Source organism: Pangasianodon hypophthalmus, chromosome 26 (assembly GCF_027358585.1).
Source record: "Pangasianodon hypophthalmus isolate fPanHyp1 chromosome 26, fPanHyp1.pri, whole genome shotgun sequence".
Classification (NCBI taxonomy): Eukaryota; Metazoa; Chordata; class Actinopteri; order Siluriformes; family Pangasiidae; genus Pangasianodon; species Pangasianodon hypophthalmus.
The window spans coordinates 16,377,594-16,401,757 of record NC_069735.1 but is presented as its reverse complement, the minus strand read 5'-3'; the positions used below and the strand labels follow the sequence as shown (position 1 = coordinate 16,401,757).

At 38.4% G+C, this 24,164-nt stretch overlaps 2 protein-coding genes and 1 long non-coding RNA gene across 4 annotated transcripts; 2 read left to right on the top strand and 1 right to left on the bottom strand.

Annotated features, from left to right (window-relative positions):
- Positions 1-1,333: 1,333 nt before the first annotated feature.
- Positions 1,334-9,432, top strand: LOC113537406 (GTPase IMAP family member 7). The gene is made up of 6 exons (XM_026931865.3): positions 1,334-1,503; positions 2,379-2,450; positions 2,575-2,700; positions 7,415-7,634; positions 7,817-7,898; positions 8,020-9,432. Coding segments are annotated over exons 1-6 (1,437 nt in total). The 5' UTR covers positions 1,334-1,501; the 3' UTR covers positions 8,955-9,432.
- On the bottom strand, positions 7,957-12,808 carry LOC117596135 (uncharacterized). 2 transcript variants are annotated; one of them, XR_008301033.1, is made up of 2 exons: positions 11,964-12,808; positions 7,957-8,426 (listed from the first exon to the last, which is right to left on the bottom strand). It is a non-coding gene; the product is annotated as an uncharacterized LOC117596135 (long non-coding RNA). The 2 variants fall into 2 exon arrangements; XR_004577305.2 differs by lacking the exon at positions 11,964-12,808 and adding an exon at positions 11,312-11,376.
- Positions 11,471-23,014, top strand: LOC113537690 (golgin subfamily A member 6-like protein 22). The gene is made up of 7 exons (XM_034300046.2): positions 11,471-11,681; positions 13,448-13,533; positions 14,015-14,119; positions 14,231-14,356; positions 18,506-20,351; positions 20,637-20,694; positions 20,843-23,014. The coding sequence occupies exons 3-7, from the start codon at positions 14,031-14,033 to the stop codon at positions 21,964-21,966; spliced, it is 3,243 nt and encodes a 1,080-aa protein (XP_034155937.2). The 5' UTR covers positions 11,471-11,681; positions 13,448-13,533; positions 14,015-14,030; the 3' UTR covers positions 21,967-23,014.
- Positions 23,015-24,164: the final 1,150 nt, after the last annotated feature.

Here is a 24,164-nt window from a genome sequence, read left to right as displayed (position 1 = left end):
GTAGGATGTACGTGTTGCAAAAACAAAAGCAAAAATAATCATCCCAAAAAAAATCCATTATTATAGAGTTAAAACCAGAAGACAAGCCTTAGTTACAGCAAATTCAACGAGACTAGGAAGCTAAGGGATTATATACCTATGAACCCAAACATTACATCTTAGATTTACGCTAAAACACGTGGAAGACACTACAAACACAAAAACAGACAAAAATATTGTGTATGAATACAAACATTATAAATACCAAAGACATTGGCTCTACTCTAAAAAGACACTGGTGAGAATAAGCTGAAAACAATAGAGAGATGGTGACCAAGGCAGAGTAAGAGCCAGAGCAGGAACTGAGGACCAATAAAAAGTTAAAAGGAGGATTCAGAGACAGAAAACACACTTCACTGCAGCTCACAGAACTGCTGAAGAAGAACGAGCTTTCTGATGGATAGAAACAGACGTGTGACCAGAATATTGTGTATGCTGTCGTCACCATAGCACATCAGAGTGAAATATGAAATATGAAATTCTGTTTCTATACACACCATTTTAATGTGATTGCTCATGAATTTGAATGTTCTGAGATATGCTTTTTGGGGTAATTTCATCTGTGCTCATCAGAAATTTGAGTTTTGAGATTTGAGTACAAGCATTATGAGCTTAATCCATAATAAACTTTCACAATTCTATCAAACCTAAATGACATGTTCACTTATGTTATTTTTATTTGTTCCAATTCTTTAAAGTCAAGTCTATTGGCCTTCACCAGGCTTTGAATAATACTTAAGGCCAAAAAATATATATGTAGCACCCAGAGGATTATAAGGTTTAATTTCTTAATTTTGTATTCATAATTTTATTCTTCTTTTTCCTTTTCAAAATTTATTTAAATCATTAAAAATATGTAATTTAAAACATTCATATTTGTTTAAATCTTTTTAAAAAATTATTTAAAAAAAAAAACAGTTGCTTTGCTCCTTCACTGTTCAGGGTTAGTGCTGAGAAGCTGAGAGTTTCTCATTTTATGACAGGTTGAACAGGGGGGGCTGTAGTGAAGAAGAAGTGGGATTACGCCTCAGACACACACACATGTTCTAACAGAACTGAGCCAAAGGTAACAAAGGTAATTGTTTTGATAATTTATTACAAAATTAATGCAAAAATTTCTTCATGAAAGTAAATATGAAAATAAAGAGTTCCCATACAAAAAAGGTATGGTAAATTATACAATCTAAGATAAAGAGTGATAAAAGTTGGAAACCTTAAGCATTCTAACACCTTCCTCCATTCAAACCAATGTAAATAATTGAGGTTGGAACACATTCGACCTTTGTCTCTCCAAACAAATATTCACACTGTGTGGCTTGGAGGATTTCCCTGATAGACATGTGGTAGGTCTATATAAGAGAATAAAACAATTAAAGTAGAGTCCAAACTCCAGGATTTGCAGGAAGTAAAGTTGCAGCAAAGTGAAAAGAGAAACTGAACCAAAGACGTTCTCTGAAGAGAAATGTAGGTATTTTTTTATATGCAAAACAATCATTAGGAATTATTTATCAATTTTTTAGTAAAGTTGTGTGTAAATATTTTCTTCATAATCACATGCGCATGTTGCTAGCTGGATTTTCGTTAATACCTCAATTGTTGTTTAAATGCCCCTGCAGTCATTTTATGAATAAATTCATTTGTATCCAGCTTCAATTCATTCATATGTTAAATAAATCTCTTATTTGAAGTAAAGCATATTGTTTCAAATAAGTGTTTTCTCAAGTTGATGTATAAAAAATATAGCTATTCCCCATCTTGTAATCATGCAAGGTTGGACTGAATGAACTTAATTTTTACTGTTCAATTTATGCAATATGTGAAACATTTGAAGGTGCATATTATATTTGTGAGATAAATTTGAATTAAACAAAAATAGCAGAAATGTGTTGGTTGCATAAATACTTGGTAGAACTGCTGTTGGCTGCAGTTACAACTTCAGGTCTTTTGGGACATGTCTTTATCTGAATGCTTGAATTTTTTTTCTCATTCTTGCCCAGTTCTTGTATTTCTAAGGAATAGCAACACATCCAAAATTTCACAGAAACAGTTAAACTAAAATCAGCTTTGGTTCACCCAACTTTAAATTATGTGACTGGGCAGCTAATTTTTAATTTCATTGAAGCAGAGACAATGGCAATCTGACACTGATGTGCATACAGTAACAATTTCATGACTAGTAACACTCTGAAGATTAACGCCCAAATTGTCCAAATTTGTCCTTGTCAGAATTTACAGGTAGAGGACATGTTTCAACAATTTTATGCTGCATAAAAAATTAAAATGAGGATATTTGTGGAATATTCAAAATATTCTGAAAGAAATGTTCTTCTTCCTAACAGGTCTGACTCTGACGATTCCAGCTCCTTCCCATTTCCCAATTCTAGGAAAAACCCACCAAGGGAGGCAAAGAGGTCTGTAAAACTGAATAAATTCTTTAGAATTCAATTAAGTGTTTACTCAATTAAGTGTATTTTTTAACATGAACATTTTTCATGCTATTTTTTAATTTTCATTTATTTTTTGTAAATAAAATAGACAGAGTTCCAACAATCAGTCAGTAAAAGGACGATGTGATATAGACGTTCAGTCAACAGAATGTAAATCTTTGAACACACGGCCCAATTTTCAGGGAGATAAGCAAGATGATTCCAGCAGTTCAAGGTAAGACTAATACGCAAGAAAAGTAAGAATAATATGAATACTGTGACATCTACTGTGTTGTATGTATAGATAGCCAGAAGCAGACTACTCTGATTAATTGTTAAATATTTACTTTTATTGATTTTTTTTTTTGTATTGTACATATAATTTGTATATTGTCATATATTATGCAGTTACAGGAAACCATAAGCACTGTAGGACATTTAGTGGCATTAATTGGAATCAGGTTCTTATCCGTGTGTTAACCTGTTGCAGCAGCTCTGTGTAGTGTGCTGAAGTTTTTCGTCTTTTCTGCTTTCTATTCTTGAGTCTAGTTTTCTAAGTTCTATGGTCTTAAGCATTGGTTGGTGATTCCATAATATGTGGGTGATTCCAGTATATTTACCTATTGTTGTTCCGCATTTTGTATTTCCTAAGTGTACAAAAGGCTTAAGGCTTAGTAGAAACCTTTCCCATGACAACATCCCACCTTGCACACACACCCATTATGCTTTCTGTAATACCCCACCTTGAATCAGGCTTTGTTCAAACACTGATCTTGCAAGTGTCCCAGCTCCTTGGAGTGCCAGCACACCTTGCTGAACCTTACCCTAGCTCTTGGGGGTTCAGGTGGTACAAACTATGCAGAGATGGAGGAAGGAGAGAGGAGTTTGAATGCAAAAACAAGGACACAAAAACAAGGTCCTTTCTTTTAGTTTTTGGTTTAAATGTTCAAATATCTGCTTTCAAGTGTGATTCGTCATGAATAAACATTTCTATTGTTTGGTACAGTTTGGTTCAGTTTGGCTTGATTCAGCTCAGTTCAGCTCTGTGGTTCTCCAGCTTTCACTGGGCACTGGCATCCTACTGAGATAAAACAAGTAGACCACTGTTAACAACTCACAAGTGTAGACTCATTCATGGGCTTAGTGTACGGTGATCTTTTCTATTACTGAGCTCATGGTAGTCGAGTTGGTCATTGAAAGGTTACAGGTACAGGTTGCCAGGTTACTGTTTTCAGTATAGCATGAACAGGATGCTTTTCAACAAATTAGACAGTGGCTTAGTGGTTAGCATGCTTGCCTCACACCTCCAGGGTTAGGGGCTCGATTCCTGACTCCACCCTGTGTGCATGGAGTTCGCATGCTCTCCCTATGCTTCCGGGGTTACCTCCGGGGACTCCAGTTTCCTCCCTCAGTCCAAAGGCATGCACTGTAGGCTGATTGGCATTTCCAAATTGTTCTTAGTGTGTGTGTGTGATTGTGCCCTGAGATGGGTTGGCACCCCGTCCAGGGCGTCCCCTGCCTCATGCCCCAAGTTCTCTGGGAAAGGCTCCAGGCTCCCTGCAACCCTGTGTAGGATAAGTGGTACAGAAAACAGATGCATGGATCTTACAGAGATTAAGATATTATAATTTTAGTCTTCTAATACATCTATACTGAAATACACATTTTCTAAACATTTAATGACAAGGTATACTTTTAATAACTGTAAACTTGTGCATATATCTTATGTTTGCTTTGTGTTGTTGTCATGCTGAAAGGTGAAATCCTCTTCGTCATAAGTGTTTTAGCAGAAGACTTAAGGTATTGTGCTAAAATTGACTGGTATTTGGAGCTATTCATTATTCCACCCTGATTAAAGCCCCAGTTCCAGCTGAAGAAAAGCAGCCCCAAAGCATGATGTTGCCGCCTCCATGCTTCCCCATGGGGATGGTGTCCTTTTGGTGACATGCTGCTTTTTTTTTTTTTTTTTTGTGCCAAACATATAGTCCCCTCCGAAACTATTGGAATGGCTAGGCCTATTCATTTGTTTGTGCTGTACACCAAGGACATTTGGGTTTGAGATCAAAAGATGGATATGAGACGAGAGTTTGGGATTTCAGCTTTTATTTCCTCGTAATTACATCTACATGTGTTAAACAACATAAAACATAGAACCTTTTGTATCAGACCAGCCAATTTTTAGGCAAAGAAAAGTACAAAAACAGATAAGTCTTGAAGTAAATTAAAGTAAATAACATTTAATATTTGGTTGCATATCCCTTGCTTGCAATAAATGCATCAAGCCTTAGACTCAGTGACATCACCAAATTGTTGGTTTCTTCTTTTGTGATGATTTTCCAGGCTTCCCTTTATCATCCCCTGATAAAGTCCTTTGTTGTGTTGGCAGTGAGTTTTGGATCATTGTCTTGCTGCAAGATCAAGTTCCTCCAGAATAATTTGGATTCATTTCTCCATAAATTGACAGACAAAATGTTACTGCAGACTTCTGAATTAATTCTGCTGCTACCATCATGAGTTCCATCATCAATAAAGATTAGTGAGCCCGTTCCAGAAGCAACCATGCAAGCCCAAGCCATGACACTACCTCCAACATGTTTCACAGATGAACTTGTATGTTTTGGATCAAGAGCAGATCCTTTCTTTCTCCATCACTTTGGTAGAAGTTAATCTTTGTTCCAGAACTTTTGTGGCTCATCTCTGTACTTTTTTTTTTTTTTGCAAATTCCAATCTGGCTTTCCGATTCTTACTGCTGATAAGTGGTTTGCATTTTGTGGTATGGCCTCTATATTTCTGCACTCAAAGTCTTCTTCGAACAGGGGATTATGATACCTTCACCCCCGCCCTGTGGAGGTTATTGGTGATGTCACTGTTGTTTTGGGGTTTTTCTTCAAAGCTCTCACAATGTTTCTGTCATCAGCTTTTGTTGTTTTTTTGGCCGACCCATTCAGTGTCTGTTGTTCAGTACACCAGTGGTTTCTTTCTTTTTCAGGATATTCCAAATTGTTGTATTCAGGAGATTGTTGTCACATGTAGAGAGCTATCATTACTTGCCAAAAATTGCTGCAATTCTTTTAATGTTGCTGTAGGCCTCTTGGCAACTTCCCTGACCAGACTTCTCCTGGTCTTCTCACCAATTTTAGAAGGACATCCTATTCTTAGTAATGTCACTGTTGTGCCATATTTTCTCCATTTGTTAAATATATTTTTTTAAATCTTCCATGGGATATCCAATGACTTGGAAATTTTTTTGGAACCCTCTACTGATTGATATTTTCAACAATGAGATCTTGTACCTGCTTTGTATGAACAGCTGTACTTTATTTGGGGATTAATCAGTCACTTTGATGGCAGGTGTATATAATTAGTATTTAACATGAGTTTGAATATGTCTGGCTGTTTCTGAACACTGCGGCATTCACATTTATTCAAGCTGGGTATAGGAAGTTTTTTGTATTTCTTTTTTTCACTAAAGCATTTCTGTTTTTTTTTCACTTGATTTTTATATGTTGCAATTTCAAAAAAAGGGTGGAAAAAGGTTCTCACATGGTTTAACTTAGTTTCATTTTTTTTACATCACAAAAACCTGCCATTTTAATAGGGTGTGTAGACTTTTTATATCTACTATGTGTGTGTGTGTAACACATTATAGTATATATATATATATATATATGTATAAAATAGTTCATTCCCTCGTTACTTCAAGACAAATGAAGTAGATAAAAGGTCTGGAGTTGATATCAGGTATTGAGTTGGCATTTGGCAGCTGTTTGACTGGAGCTACCAATATGAAGTCCAAGGAGATTTCAATGCAAGTGAAGGAGGCCATCATTAGGATGAAAAAACAAAACAGACCTATCAGAGAGATAGAAAAAACTATGGCCAAATCAACAGTTGGGTACATTCTTAAAAAGAAAGAAAGCACTGGTAAGCTCAGCAACACCAAAAGGCCTGGAAGACCACGGAAGACAACTAAAGTGGATGATTGCAGAATCCTTTCCTTGGTGAAGAAAAACCCTTCACTTCAACAGAAGTCAAGAATACTCTGGAGAAGGTAGGCGTATCATTGTCAAAATCTACAATCAAGAGACGCCTTCATGAACGTGAATACAGAGGGTTTTACGACAAGGTGCAAACCACTGGTAACATTTAAGAACAGGAAAGCCAGATTAGACTTTGCCAGAAAACATCTAAAAAAGCCTCCCATGTTCTGGAGTAAAATTCTTTGGACTGATGAAACCAAGATTAACTTGTACCAGAATGATGGGAAGAGAAAAGTATGTTGAAAGAAAGGAACAGCTCATGATTCAAAGTATGCCGCATCATGTGTCAAACATGGTGGAGGCAGTGTTATGGCATGGGCATGTATGGCTGCCTATGGAACAGGCTCACTGGTGTTTATTGATGATGTGACTGCTGACAGAAGTAGCAAGATGAATTCTGAGGTGTATAGGGCTATACTCTCTGCTCACATTCAGCCAAATGCTACAAAACTGATAGGACACCGCTTCACAGTGCAGGTGGAAACTTGGTGATGTCCATGGGCACCAGACCTTAGGCAGTCATTGACTGCAATGGATTTTCATCCAAGTATTAAAATTATGGTTGTATTTACAATTATGTCACTTTGTCCAAATACCTTTGAGCCCCTGAAAATGGAGGTACTTTGCTTAAAATGGCTGTAATTCCTAAATGGTGAATGCCATATTTTTGTGGAACCTCTTAAAAGAAAGCTGAAAGTCTACACTTCAATCACATCTTGATTGTTTTATTTCAAATCCATTTTGGTGGTGTATAAAGGCAAAATCACAAAAACTCTGTCACTGTCCAAATACTTCTGGACCTAACCGTGTATATATATATATATATATATATATATGTATATATATATATATATATATATATATATATAATGTATATAATGTATATAAGAAGAGATTATTTCCAACAGACATCGGGCGATAAAAGAGAATGAGAAGAAAAACATCAATGAAAAGTTAAAGGAAACAGAAGAGGAGAACGTGCGACTTGAGAGATTGTTAGAGGAGGTGAATGAAAAGAAGACTGAAATAGAAGAGAAGAACGCACGACTTGAGAGAGCGTTAGAGGAAGCAAATGAAAAGAAGACTGAAACAGAAGAGAAGAACGCACGACTTGAGAGCGCGTTAGAGGTTATCTCACCATCTTATAATCTAGAATTAAATATTAATATTGTGATGCATTTTGTTTTGCCCACAGAGCAGAATATGCTCATTAAATGATGATAATTGCCTTTTAATCTCAATTAATGTGTAGAATAATTATTTTGTCAACATATTATTGCCTCAAACATGGTTTTAACTATTTTTTGTAGAAAAAGAGTCGTTTTTTAATTTGGCTGACCTCTGTGCTGATTGTGGTTCCACTGTGTATTGGATTGCACTTAGCTTTCAAAGGTAAACATCGATCAAACTACAGCTACCAAATATCACAGTGAATTTGTTGCATCAAGAATAATATACATCTTTTTTATTCACAGTATTGTTTGAAGTCTACAAGTTATGTTTTCTTTTATAGGGCATGACATGAACCATCCTGAGCTTAGACTGATGTTGGTGGGGAAAACTGGAGCAGGAAAGAGTGCATCAGGAAACACCATCCTGGGTGAAGAGGCCTTTAGAGTCGAGGCGTCTCCTGCATCTGTGACTGCAAGCTGTATGAAGAAGAACAAAGTCTTGGATGGAAGAAACATCACCATAATTGACACTCCGGGTGTCATGGACACGTGGCTAATATCTAACCAAGCAGCCCACAGTGCACATGAATGTATCTCCATGTCTTCTCCTGTTCCTCATGTGTTCCTTCTGGTAATCAGACTGGGAAGATTCACGGTGGAGGAGCGCAATGCTGTGAAGTGGATTCAGGAGAACTTTGGAGAAGAAGCTCTGAAGTTCACCATGATTCTGTTCACTGGTGGAGATCTGCTGGAAGGGAAACAAGTGGAGAAATTTATCAGTAATAGTTATGATCTCCAGAATCTTGTAGACACCTGCGAAGCTAGATATCATGTTTTTAACAACTATGAACAAAGTAACCGCACTCAAGTCACAGAGTTGTTTGAAAAGATAAATGTATTACTACACAAGAACATGGGTTACTTTTACACAAAAGAGCTTCATCAGAAGGTCCAGAGAAGCACCAGAGAAGAGGAAGAGAGAAAGAGAGTGATTTTAGAGAAAGAGATTAAAATGGAGGAAGAGAGAAAGAGAGCCAAGGTGGAAAAAGTGATCAGACAGGAAGAGGAATTAAAGAGGAAACAGCAGAAAGAAGAGATGGAAGTGGAGGAGAGGAGTAAGATTAATGAGATGGTAATTAAACTGAGAGATGAGCAATACGAGAACAAAAATCTTAAGGCAGAGTTAGAAAAAGCATACAAGACATCTTTCTGGTTCAAGGTCTCAACTGGCATGCTCATTCTAATTCTGATCACTGTGGTTTGCTTTAAGAAATGAAAATAGCTGAACCATTGGGAGATTTTCACAAATAACCAGGCCAAGGCTTAAAATAATATTAAGCCTTAATATTAAGATAATAATAAAATACAGCAAATAGAAATTAAACTCACCCACTCACAATGCGAATATGGCTTTACAAATGATAATAATGAGTTTCAGGACCCAACATGTATGTATAGTTTTGAATGTTGTTTTAGGGTGGTGTTAGCACTTGTGGCTTTAATTAAACTTTTGTTGAAACTCTTTAATTGCAAAGACCCAAAAATTCAGATCTGAAGCAAATTCTACAGTGGAAAACAGGCATGATCAGGTGATCATCAAACAGTGTACACCAGGCTAGGAGTTACAGTTTGTTAAAATAAAACTATAAAGGGTTCCTGTATGTTCATGTGATATATGCAAATACAAATATACTGGTGTCAATACTTCTCAATTTAACTGCATCTTAGCTTTTTTTTCAGAATTAAGTGAAATTTGTATAATTAATTGTAATTATTCATTCTTCTGTAATAAATCTTATTCATTTGAAATATTGCATCTGTTTCTAAATATGATACATGTGTTTTTTAATAACAATCATAGAAGGTCATGGCAAAAGTATGACTTATTAATTTTGGGAACCCTTCCTTTAACGCATGGCATGTCCTCAAGAGGGGGTCCTGGGCAGCCAAGCCTGAAGTCTCTCAGTTTCCGGAGGCCCTTGGGTTGACGAGGAACATCTTCCTCAGAGAGCGATCTCTTCCTCATAGCAAAGGGGTGGCACGACATCCAAGATGGAGCCCGAGAGTGGAGCAACAGACACTGCAAAGCCAATGGGGGGAGCAAAGTCCAAGGTGGAGCCAGAAGAGGGAGCAATGTCCTCTGTAAAGCCAGAAGGAGGGGTCATCCTCTACCGAGCCAGAGGGGGGGAGCAAGAGGAGGCAGAGTGATGTCCGAAGCGGAGCCAGGTGGTGTAGTGACATCCGAGGCAGAGCAGGGAGACAGAGTGAACCCATGGTGAGGCCGTGAGCCATAATCACATCCTCTGCGGGACAGAGGGGTAGAGGGACAGCCTCAGGCGAGGGAAGATGGGAGATGGTTTCAGCAAAATTTCCTAACGGGGCGCATGGCTTCAAACCATTCCATTGTGGCACGGACCCATTCTCCCATCCCCTGTTGCTCCCACATCAGGTGGTTCTTCTCCAGGAGCCCCTGCTGGAACTCAAAAACATCTGCTGCATCCATTGGTCAGTCAAGCTTTCTGTCATGGAATGGGGAGGAGGCAGATGCAGGCACACACAAAAAACACATTCTGGCCTCGTTTACATGCACATCAAATTCCGTTAAAGGTCTATATTTGGGTTGCAACCATATTCCGAATACGATGTTTATATGCGTACAGGCATCGGAATATTCCTGTATACATGCTTGTTGTAAGTATGGCTGAGTTGCCATTCCTAAATACCTAGCCTACAGCTAAGCATCTGTTAGCACCCACAATTCCTTTCAGACTGAGCACAAGCATATATCTCCTTTCAGTGGAGTTTCTGAATAAGGTGTTTACATGCAGCAAATTTCCGATTAAAACAGGCATATTCCAGGAATGCGAATTGGAATATGGGGAATCAGAATGTTGTCTTAATCTGAATCAGGCATTCGGACTGTGGTGTTTACATGACTCAGTACTAATATTGCCAGAATTTTGCCAAATTCTGATTAATATCAGAATATTGATGTGCATGTAAACGTAGCCATTGAGACGCTGAAAATACTAGAAATTAAATAGTGATGCTAACAAGGCATAATGAGACACAGGTGATTAGTGAGGCAAGTGACATGCTGGGGCTGATGGGTAGTGTAATTCTGTGCCCTTTGGCACTACAAGGCGACAGTATAGTGATGATTTTGATCAAAAAATGGAACCTTATCCAATTTATTCCTGAGGAAAGAAAGTGAAAACGACTTAAGGAGGGAGTGGGTTCCGTAAAATTTATTGCAGATTCCCAACCATCCATCCTTCCTCCAATCTCTGTAACTTACCTACGCAGGGTTGCGTGGAGCCTGGAGCCTATCCCAGGGAACTGGGGACACAAGGCGGGGGACACTCTGGATGGAGTGCCAACCCATCGCAGGGCACAACTGCACACTCACTCATTCACACACACTACGGACAATTTGGAAATGCCAATCAGACTACACCACATGTCTTTGGACTGGGGGAGGAAACCGGAGTACCTGGAGGAAGCCCCCGAAGCACAGGGAGAACACGCAAACTCCACACACACACAGGGAGGAGGCAGGATGCGAATCCTCAACAAAAATATCAGCAAAATTATGTTTTTGAAGGTTTATTTATTGATTAATTGATTGATTACCTCGCGTTCGTTTAGCTCCTGTGTATACTGGCTTCTAAAATAAACGGTGTGAATGCTGCATTTTCTTAAATCTACGTGGTAACACGTTACTCTCAGCCTGTTCTTTAATCGGATTGGCCATATGAGAGAACCAATCAGAAACTGCGTCTGTAGCACGCGCTAACGGAAACTGTCCGGAAGGGAAAGAGTGCTGCTGTTACTGAATTATTTTCAAAGTAAATTGCTTATGATGCTTTTAGTCAAGTTGGAAAACAACTGATTCGGAGTTAGTAAAACATTTTTCGCAGAAGAAAAAAGTGTGAAAAGTAACTGCGGTTAAGCCTCTCTTCCTGAAAGCGTGGTTAATGCAACGGACACCCAACCATTCACAGTATGTACGAGTGTACAGGCAAAAAGTTTTTATATTTACGCTTTTACATTTAAAAAATGGCAAAATCGATCAGGTTTAAAGAGAGACTATAAAGCATTAGGCCAAATAAACATACATTTACTAAAACATCGTTTAATAAGAAACTTTATTATTATTATTATTATTATTATTATTGTTGTTGTTATTATCATCATTATTAGTAGTATTATTACTTGTAGTAGTAGTAGTATTACTATTATTATTATTAGATTTTATTTATTTATGTATTTATTTATTGCTTACTTCACTTTCGTTTTTGATAGCTCCTTGTGCATATCGGCTTCTTAAATAAACGGTGTGAATGCTGCATTTTCTAAATCTACGTGGTAACACGTTACGCTCAGCGTATTCTTTAATCGGATTGGCCATATGAGAGAACCAATCAGAAACTGCATCTGTAGCACGCGCTAACGGAAACTGGCCGGAAGGGAAAGAGTGCTGCTGTTACTGAATTATTTTCGTAATTATTTTCATTTATTATCATAAAAAAGTATAAATGAATCATTTCACAGAGGGAGCCCCTGACACCAAAATATTAATATTTTACTTCATCTTACTGCTGAAATAAAATGGATATTTCAAATCTCAAATATCTCTGATCAGTTCATATTGACTTACTCTATGCTCACAATATAAATGAATGAATTTTACTGTAGAATTTTAAATGAATTGCTCTTCAGTCACATGATCTGTTAATATAATTGTGCCAGGAGGCTGATTCATTACAAAATGGACATTTTATAATGGAAAGCTAGGTTTGTGTGTTGTATCTATACTAGTAAGAATGCCAGAACGGCCCATCCAGTAAAAACTGTTTATTTAATTTATTTATTTGTCTCCATTACAAATCTTTTTGAAAATAGCTAATAAAGGACCTTCCTTACAATAAAGTTCAACTACTAGCAGTCAGTGCATTAGGCATCTTCAGCACCAAAGACATCCATAGTTCATTTTTCTATTAGAATAATCAAATTTTACACATTCATATCTTCTTTTTGAAGGCCCAGCTGATTTAGCTAAAGTTTTCATAAAACTGCCTCTGACTTCGTGCAGAGCATTTGTTCTGATTCAGTACCACACAGCTTCATTGTAACTGGTCGGGTCACACTTCAGTCCATCAAAAATAACCAAAATGCTATTCGTTAAAAGATTTTTTTTTTTTGACATTTTTTCCCTCACAGATTTGTGATTGTCAGTCACAGGAGGCATGTACAATGTGCTAAAAAGAGTGCGGGAGATGGAAGGCAGGGATGCCAGCCAATCATTAATAAACACAACAGACACTGAAGGAAAATCACAAAACTTAAGAATGAGCTTTATACCGAAAAAAATGTAACACTGGTGTGTGGTATATTTGTTAAAACATCACTATTAAATTTTTTGAGAATTGTCTTGTGTATTTAGTGTGTTAATTTGTTATATATTGAAATACATTGGTTTGTGTAGTGGGGAAGACTCTAAAGTGGTTTGTTTTGTTTTTTTAGCTTTTAGAAAAAAAATTTAATAATGTAAAAGGAGATATATTAAAGTCTTAGTGCAACATAAAAGCATTATGAAATGAGGTAATCTATTAATGATAAATCATGGGATAGCTTAGACTGCATTTTTTAAAATGTAATACTGTGGAAAGCAGAGGATTTTCTTTAACAGATATACAATATCTTCACATGAGAGTCAAACAATCAAAGTGGAGCACAGCACAAATTCTCTCGTCTTTCTCTTTACAGAAGCTAAAAATTGTGTGACGCTAAACAAGAAGTGAAGGAGCAACTGAACCAAACACCTCTGAAGAAGAATAACATCTTCAGAAGAGGTATTTGTGTATTTTATATGTAATATAACAGTTTGGCGTCTTTCATCAATGTATACATTTTTTTGTAAGCCAAAGGGAACATAAACTTCCCAACAGTTTCATTAACTGTTTCATTTTCATGAAAGCCTTATTTGTTGTGTCCTTGTGAATGTTTTACATGGGAATATTTTTTTCAGTTTGGAATTGCCGGCAGGATCATCGCTATGGGTCCAGCACAGTGTGGAATAGAGTACTGTAGTGTAGTGCATATCTCAAAAAACAAATCCACATAGGGTAAACAGCAGAACCACGATCTCATCACGCATCATACTGGGATGGGCACCACTTGCAGAGAGGAGGAAAGTTGTAATGGTGTTAATAATGAAATTACATAGAGGGTTAAGATCCTCCTCTCTGCTCTGTTTGCTCATACTGTTGTCCTGTGAAATGAGCCAGCCAAATTCTGTTAAAATGTAAAGTAATTTTAGATTATTTTCTATAGTTTTTCTACCAGTGTCATGGAGGTCTCATATGCTGACTCTGACCCTGATTCATACTCTGTTGTACATAAACCAACTAGGATAAACCCACCACGGAGTGCAAAGAGGTCTGTAAAAATGTGAATAAATTCATACATAATTGCATGAAATACATTCTCGAATATATTATGTGAACATGACATTTTTTTAATTTTCCTTTTTTTTTGTCAATCAAATAGACAGGGGTCCAACAGTCAATCAGCAAAAGAGCAAAGTTATATATACATACAGACAATAGATTATGACTCTTCAGCCCTGCCACCCAATTTTAGTGAAGATGAGCGAGAGGACTCCAACAGTTCAAGGTAAGATTTCTGCTAGGAAATGTAATAATGGTAATTCTGCGACAGCTACTGTGCAGTAGGTCTGGATACCCAAAAATAGTCTTGTTATTCTGATTATTTATTATCTTTATTTATTTTTTACAAAGAATTTTTAATTATGTTTGCTTTTACATATTAATTTGTACGGTGCCATTTATTACGCAGTTAGAGTAATCCATATGTTCAGTCACATTACTAGACATTAGGCATGATCTAAGGTGGGGCAGTGCTAGTGGCACTAGTATTTTCTTTCACATAGTCTGTAGTCTTGAGTCTAATTGAGTCTAATTTTCTACGTTCTGTGTTCTGAAGCAAAGGTTGGTATTACATGTGGGTGTTTAGTGTTAGTTTGTAATAAACTGGATTGTTGAACTTTACTGAACAGCCACACACAAACCTTCGAACCAATCTTAGCTTTTCCATTGAACTATACACAACACATTTTATTTTGTAAAACTGCTACCACCACATCTCCCTTTCTTAAGAAGTTTGGTTTGGTTCCTAAACTAAACAACTCAATGCAGTCAGTGTGGCCCTGCAACTGTCACACGTATTCGATGGTAGAAGTGAAGGGTGAGGGTTGTTCTTCCCAGCCTCTTCCTCAGGCCAGTATCAGAAGAGAAATAGGTAGGTCAGGCATTAATCGAATATGCAGTGGCCACTCTTCCTCGAATGGGTCTGGCCTTGACGTGGCGAGGAGGCTTGTGCGTTCCAGTGACCCTGGAGAGTGATACCGTCTGGAGCTTACTCCTGGTAGGGTCACCCTTGGCGGGCCGGTCTCCAGGGCAGGTTCCAGACAAACAAAGACCCCAGCGTGTCGGTGCGCTGTGAGGTGGCAGCCCCACCAACCGACTATCCTGCGGAGGGCTAACAACCCACCCAGGAGAAACTCCCCTTTGTTACAAAACGGACCAGAAAAAGGCCCTTGGAGCACCACCTAAGATTGTTGCCCTGCTCAAGCTGCTCTACAGCAACGCACAGAGCTGTGTCCGTGTGAACGGCAGAGACTCTGACTGGTTTCCCATCTCCAGTGGCGTCCGCCAGGGCTGTGTGGCTGCTCCTGATCTCTTCAACTGCATCATTGACCATCTGATGTCTAAGGTTTGTGAACGGGTCCCCGGAGTGCCCTTTGGCAGTTACCACCTGACTGACCTGGAGTACGCTGACGACACCATCCTGCTCAGCACATCCTACAGCCAGCTGAGAGACGCTCTGGGCGTATACAGTGAAGAGGCAGAGAAGCTTGGCCTCCATGTGAGTTGGACAAAAACTAAGTTCATGCGTGTCGGTGATGGACCGGACCCACCTCCCCTTCGGCTTGGGGACAACATCGTAGAGCCCGTCAAGAACTTTGTATATCTGGGATCCACTGTGACAGATAACGGGGACCTAAAACCAGAGATTCTCCGCAGAAGAGCCCTGGCAGCATCAGCTCTGCAGTCTCTCTGGAAACCACTCTGGCGGCACCAGACCATCTCATGCAAGATGAAGCTCCGGATTTACAACTCTGCCGTACTCTCTATCCTGCTATATGGCTCGGAAACATGGCCCTTAAATAAGACTCTGGCTGCAAGAATAGATGGCTTTGATAGCAGGGCTCTCAGAACTATCGAAAACATCAGGTGGCCCCAGCGAGTCTCCAACGAGGCGCTTAGAGCCCGCACGTGCCAGCCCAGAGCATCTGGCCTGGTCGCACACGCCGCACCCGCTGGTTCGGTCATGTCCTCCGTCTCCCTCCTGACCATCCGACAAAAGCCATTCTCCAGTTTGACCCGAGGGCTGCAGGCTGGAGACGACCACGAGGCAAGCCCCGCACCCGGTGGCTTCACGTCGTCGCGGGGGACCTCCAACAATACGGAGTTGCTGTGGAGGATGCAGAGCAGCTGGCACAAGACCGCCAGTGCTGGAAAAAACTGGTTCATCTGGTCAGCTCAACGCACTGGGATGGGTCACCCCCCCACCCCCCATTGCAGGAGCCCTAAAGAAAAAGAAGAAGTGGCCACTTATTTGCCCAGTTTCCCACTCGTACTTTAGAGGTGGGAACCTCTTTCACATCGCCATGGACGCAGGCAACTGAGAGGGTCCTGCCTGTATGAGCAGCCTGAGGGCTCACCGAGGAGTAGGCCGGTGTGAGCATGTTTTGGTTTTATTAAACCTCCAACACATGGATCCTAAAACTCAATGTTGCTGAGACATTGCAATGTCACCGAGATATGCAGCAGTGTATGTGCCATGAGGGCCAAGAATTCTGTCCTTGAGTCATTAAAATGTTTTGGGGCTTCCAATCAAACATGAAGGGTGACAACTTGATGTAATCCCAAATGAGTGACTCAATTTTATGAAGTTATTGTGACCAGGTAGAGCTGAAACCACACTGGAAAATTCCATTTATCACTGTGCAGCCTCTGCCCATGCATATCCCATGTGTGCAATTTTGCTCTTACTTCCATAATATGCAGAATTTCATTTTTATACAGTTTGTTCCCATGAAACTCACAGCCGTTGGGGTCCATTTTGATGCTTTTGGAAAGTGTTCACTGTCTAACAAAGGGTTCACTGGCTGACATGGTCCAAAAATCACCACCTGCAACATCACCGCGGACACCTGGCAAATAAATCAGGCCATTAGACAGTTCAGTGTCTTATCCAGTCCTAAATGGCACAACATTATGAATTTATGATTATGATCTGTTTTTAAATTCATTTCTGGGTCCTGTGTCATTCAGTATAACTGTCCTGTTTGAGCAGTGTCCTGTGTCACTTTCTATAACCTATCCTTGATGGAAGTACATGTATGGAAAGATAAGTAAAGTTGGGAACATGCAACCCCAGGCTGTCCATGTTACTCTCACTGGGTCAAAGGCCTGAGAAGAATTTCTGGGGATGGTAGAGAGGCAGGATCTTGAGTCTTGTTTTCCCAACCCCCTGACTACTCCTGTACTTGTAGGCTCAGGTGGTCCAGGATATGCAGAGACTGAAGTAGGAGAGAGGGGTTTGGCGCAAAGAGGGGAAATATGGGAAGGGAAGGGACATGGAATATGAGTGCAGGATTTAGGGTTAACATTCCCCATTGGAGGCTGGCCAGGGATTTGATAAGCTCAGTGAAGGGGGAAGACTCTCTGGCACCCACTGTGACACCCTCCATTTGGCTGGGTGGCAAATGAGAACACAAGCGGCAGACATAATTTCTTTTCATTTAAATCTACTTTTTAACATGATTGCCATAAATAAACAAACAGTTCTGTTGCTTGTCACAGTTTTGATTGGTTCAGCTCAATTCAGCTTTGCAGCCTACTGAGATAAGGCAAGTAAGCTACTGTTAACAATGCATATGTGTAGACAATCACTCATTTCCTACTTGTTCTTTTCTACCTCTCCTTTCTTCCCAACATTCAGTTGTGCTCTATCTCCCTTGTAAAGGAGGGGGTCTGTTTACAGAAGCTCTATTTAACTTTGCACTCAAAAAGAAGTTAAATTTGAACCATACTTTCAGATTCAGGAGTTCCCCTGGATGGTTGGTGTTAGAGTTGGTCTTGGTGTACAGAGCTAATGATATTAAAAGGTAGTCATTGGAATGATACAGGTACAGATTACCTGGATTTTAAAAAAAGAAGAAGAAAAAAGGGTGTTTTCAGGACAGCATGAATAGGATGCTTTTCAACTAATGAGATTGTGTGGCTGGAACTGTTGTCTAATTAACAAATTTAATTAACTGTTAAATTTGCCTCAATAGTTCACTTACCTATGACCTACTGTAATTTTCTACTTACTACAAAATAATTTAAAAGTTATGTACATTAAGCTATAAGCTTAATGTTTATATTTTCTATAAGCTGAGAACATATTAGGGCTCTCAGAACAATTATATTAATACTATTCACGTTAGAGTATTTAAGAGCCCATACTAAAATTATAGGCTTTTGATGAATGTCTGTTGAAATGCACATTTTCTAAACCTTTAATGACACATGTCACATGATGTACAAAAAAGCCTCTCTGTAAATGCTTCATATTTATTACATTTTATTTTTTTTTTACATATTTCTTTAATTATGTGTCTGATTAAATATAAAGCAGAATAATGTATTCTAAAAGTGATATTACAAGTAAATAATTAACTATTTTCAACAGACAACAAGAAAAGAGGATAAAAGAGAAACAAGGAGAAGGACAAGAGAAGAAAAAGATGTCTGACAAGTTAAAGGAAATGACAAAGGAGAAGACTAAAATGGAAGAGAAGAACTCGCAACTTCAGAGAGAGTTACAGGAGCTGAATAAAAAGAAGACTGAAATAGAAGAGAAGAACCTGCAACTTGAGAGAGTGTTACAGGAGCTGAATAAAAAGAAGACTGAAATAGAAGAGAAGAACTCGCAACTTGAGAGAGTGTTACAGGAGGTGAATAAAAAGAAGACTGGAATGGAAGAGAATTTACAGGAGGTGAATAAAAAGAAGACTGGAATGGAAGAGAATTTACAGGAGGTGAATAAAAAGAAGACTGAAATGGAAGAGAATTTACAGGAGGTGAATAAAAAGAAGACTGAAATGGAAGAGAAGTTACAGCAGGTGAATAAAAAGAAGACTGAAATGGAAAAGAATTTACAGGAGGTGAATAAAAAGAATACTGAAATGAAAAAGAATTTACAGGAGGTGAATAAAAAGAATACTGAAATGAAAAAGAATTTACAGGAGGTGAATAAAAAGAAGACTGAAATGGAAAAGAAGTTACAGGAGGTGAATAAAAAGAAGACTGAAATGGAAGAGATGTTACAGGAGGTAAATAAAAAGAAGACTGAAATGGAAGAGAAGTTACAGGAGGTGAATAAAAAGAAGACTGAAATGGAAGAGAATTTACAGGAGGTGAATAAAAAGAAGACTGAAACGGAAGAGAATTTACAGGAGGTGAATAAAAAGAAGACTGAAATGGAAGAGAAGTTACAGGAGGTGAATAAAAAGAAGACTGAAATGGAAAAGAAGTTACAGGAGGTGAATAAAAAGAAGACTGAAATGGAAGAGAATTTACAGGAGGTGAAAAAAAAGAATACTGAAATGGAAGAGAATTTACAGGAGGTGAATAAAAAGGATACTGAAATGGAAAAGAATTTACAGGAGGTGAATAAAAAGAAGACTGAAATGGAAGAGAAGTTACAGGAGGTGGATAAAAAGAATACTGAAATGGAAGAGAAGTTACAGGAGGTGGATAAAAAGAAGACTGAAATGGAAGAGAATTTACAGGAGGTGAATAAAAAGAAGACTGAAATGGAAGAGAATTTACAGGAGGTGAATAAAAAGAAGACTGAAATGGAAGAGAATTTACAGGAGGTGAATAAAAAGAATACTGAAATGGAAAAGAATTTACAGGAGGTGAATAAAAAGGATACTGAAATGGAAAAGAATTTACAGGAGGTGAATAAAAAGAAGACTGAAATGGAAGAGAAGTTACAGGAGGTGGATAAAAAGAAGACTGAAATGGAAGAGATGTTACAGGAGGTGAATAAAAAGAATACTGAAATGGAAGAGAAGTTACAGGAGATGAATAAAAAGAAGACTGAAATGGAAGAGAATTTACAGGAGGTGGATAAAAAGAAGACTGAAATGGAAGAGAAGTTACAGGAGGTGGATAAAAAGAAGACTGAAATGGAAGAGAATTTACAGGAGGTGGATAAAAAGAAGACTGAAATGGAAGAGATGTTACAGGAGGTGAATAAAAAGAAGACTGAAATGGATGAGAATTTACAGGAGGTGGATAAAAAGAAGACTGAAATGGAAGAGAATTTACAGGAGGTGGATAAAAAGAAGACTGAAATGGAAGAGAATTTACAGGAGGTGAATAAAAAGAAGACTGAAATGGAAGAGAATTTACAGGAGGTGGATAAGAAGAAGACTGAAATGGAAGAGAATTTACAGGAGGTGGATAAGAAGAAGACTGAAATGGAAGAGAAGTTACAGGAGGCAGAACATAGAAACAGAAAATTAAAGGTTAGCATAATTTTATGGAAAACTTACTTGCAGTCATACTATCTCACTATCTTATAATTATATTTAGAATTAAGTATTCACATTGGGATGTCTTTTTGTTTAGCCCACAGATATGCTCGCTAAACATAACTGCCTAAACATAAGTGCCTCTTAAACAATAATCTTAACATTTCACTTTTTCAGTGTTTCTCAGTAGATGTGTAATATAATAGGTTTGTCAAAATATTATTGCCTCAAACACAGTTTTACCTATTTTTGTAGAAAAACATTTGTTCTTTCGCTTAGATAGCCTCTGTGCTGGTTCTGGTTCCACTGTGTATTGGATTTCACTTAGCTTTCAAAGGTAAACTCTGATCAAACTACAGCTACCAATTATCAAATCCAATATTCATGCTAAAGTTGTGACATAAATAATAATATGATTCTGTTATATGCACATATATAGACCATTGTATTATCTGTATTATCTGTTTGTATTGTCTGCTTTTTAGGGCATGAGATGAACCATCTTGAGCTTAGACTGATGTTGGTGGGGAAAACTGGAGCAGGAAAGAGTGCATCAGGAAACACCATCCTGGGTGAAGAGGCCTTTAGAGTCGAGGCGTCTCCTGCGTCTGTGACCGCAAGCTGTATGAAGAAGAACAAAGTCTTGGATGGAAGAAACATCACCATAATTGACACTCCGGGTGTCATGGACACGTGGCTAATATCTAACCAAACAGCCCACAGTGCACATGAATGTATCTCCATGTCTTCTCCTGTTCCTCATGTGTTCCTTCTGGTAATCAGACTGGGAAGATTCACGGTGGAGGAGCGCAATGCTGTGAAGTGGATTCAGGAGAACTTTGGAGAAGAAGCTCTGATGTTCACCATGATTCTGTTCACTGGTGGAGATCTGCTGGAAGGGAAACCAGTGGAGAAATTTATCAGTAATAGTTATGATCTCCAGAATCTTGTAGACACCTGCGAAGCTAGATATCATGTTTTTAACAACTACGAACAAAGTAACCACACTCAAGTCACAGAGTTGTTTGAAAAGATAAATGTATTACTGCACAAGAACATGGGTTACTTTTACACAAAAGAGGTTCATCAGAAGGTCCAGAGAAGCACCAGAGAAGAGGAAGAGAGAAAGAGAGTGATTTTAGAGAAAGAGATTAAAATGGAGGAAGAGAGAAAGAGAGCCAAGGTGGAAAAAGTGATCAGAGAAGAAGAGAAAATTAAATTTGAAGAGCGAGCAAATGAGGTGAAAGAGGAGGCACAGAGAGAGTGTAACAGCAGAGAGAGAGAAATCAGACAGGAAGAGAAAATGAGATGGAAACAGCTAGAAAGTGAAGTGAAAGAGGAGGCACAGAGAGAGTGTAACAGCAGAGAGAGAGAAATCAGACAGGAAGAGGAATTACAGAGGAACCAGCAGAAAGAAGAGATGGGAGTGGAAGAGAGGAGGAAGATTAATGAGATGGCAATTAAACTAAGAGATGAGCAATACGAGAACAAAAATCTTAAAGAAGAGTTAGAACAGGCATATAGTACATCTTTCTGGTTCAAGGTCTCAACTGGCATGCTCATTCTAATTCTGATCACTGTGGTGTGTTTAAGAAAAGAAAATAGCTGAACCATTGGGAGATTTTCACAAATAACCAGGCCAAGGCTTAAAATAGAATAATAAAATAGAGCAAATTGAAATTAACCTCACCCATTTTCCCAGTTCAAATATGGCCTTACAAATGATAATAATGATTTGCAGGACCCAACATGCATATAAAGTTTTGAATGTTGTTTTAGGGTGGTGTTAGTACTTGTGGCTTTAATTAAACTTTCGTTGCAACACTCTAAATGAAAAGACATTCATTCATTCAAATGAAAGAGAGCACCATGTCGGACATGTCATTTATTTTATGATTTTTTTTATTGAACTAAATGCCTGAAACTGTTAATTTGTTCAAATTACAGATTACAGATTTGTTCAAAATCTCATCCGAGATTTTCAGTAGCAAGATATCTCAAGAACAAGAGGTTGATGTTTGTAGGATTTATATGGAATTATCATCGCAACCAGCAGATGAAATGATTAGATTTTGCAATTAATCCAAGCACGGTCAAGGTCACAGGTCAAATGTCTGGTAAAAAAAAAGTGATTTTTCAGTAGCTTTTTTCCTGTTTGTCATACAGATATGTGTTCAGAAATGCAAGGCCCATTTTTCGGCTAGCTGAGATTTTTGCTATCAGTCCGTCTGTGTGTCTGTCTGTTTGTCTGTCCGAGATTCTTGTTAGCGCAATATCTCAAGAACAAGTGGTTGAATGTTTGTAGGATTTATTTGGAATTATCACTGTAACCAGCAGATCAGCTGATTCGATTTTTTTGAATTGATCCCAACAGGGTCAAGGTCACAGCAAGGTCAAATGTCTAAAATAGTTTTTCTTCAATAGTGTCCTTCGTGTTCAAAGTATTTTTATTTCTGGCATTCAAATTAGTAACAAGAAGGACCAGGCTTGGTGGCGGAGGCGTCCCTATCAACGCCATTGGCGTCAAGTTCAACGTGTTTTTGATTTTTGTATAGCTTGTCAATTATCCCTGGAATGGACTTGTGTACAATCCAGGCACAAGCGATTGCTTTAGGACTGGATGTGAAAATGTGTCAATAAAATGTCTCTATATTAAATGTAAAAATGTGTCTATATTATTCATCTCTCTTGATGAAATTCAATATTTAAGCGAATCAAATGATCACCTATTTCACTGCAATATCACACTGTTGTTTCATTTAACACAAACTGTTTTCGGTGGACAACACAGCCTGCGTGAAACTCTCTTTCAAAGCCCCTGACACAGCAGCTCCGAATGAAACGCAGTACACTGTTCAAGTACACTGGTTTATTGGGAGCAAAGATTAATGCTTATTGGACAACAGGCTTTTAACACGTCATTTGGGTCCCACACGGACATGTTACATTTTCAGGTTCATCAGTGATGGTGAATGTGTGTGTGGGCAGGTGGGTTTTGCATAATAAAAAACATCAAAAAACACCAAAAAAAACATTTATTGGACACACAGCTTCTCCATATGATGATTGATAGACCTCACAAAGGGGCAGAATCTCGTAACCAACTGTTGTAATGAACATAACTGATGTCTCAGACTTAAAAATATCAGCTCCAGTGGGACTAACAGAGCTCTCAGATCTACTGCAGTGCAGTTACTGAATCCATAACAGTGTTACACAACTAGTACGCTATAGCTTATTTTATTTTTGTAATTGGCAAATATTGTAAATAAATTGTAAGTATGGAGATATGTTTGATTATTTGTGTTTATTTTGGATTTTGTTTGGATTGAAATTTAGCTAGTTACCATGACATGGCAGACACTTTTGTTAATTTTGTTGACCTGATTTTGGAAAAGTGTTTTGATGCTAGTGTTTTAAAAGTGTTTTAAAGGAACACTTTGAAAACACATCAGATCTCAATGGGGAAAAATATCATGCTGGATATCTATACTGATATGGACTGGAATGAAAGGATGCCACATCGTTTGATGGAAATGAAAATTATCAACCTACAGAGGGCTGAATTCAAAGACACCCCGAAAATCAAAGTGAAAAAATGATGCAGCAGGCTAGTCCATTTTGCTGAAATTTCATTGCAGCAACTCAAAATGGTACTCAGTAGATTGTAAGGCCCCCACGTGCTTGTATGAATGCCTGACAACATCGGGGCATGCTCCTAATGAGACGACGGATGGTGTCCTGGGGTATTTCCTCCCAGATCTGGACCAGGGCATCACTGAGCTCCTGGACAGTCTGAGGTGCAAC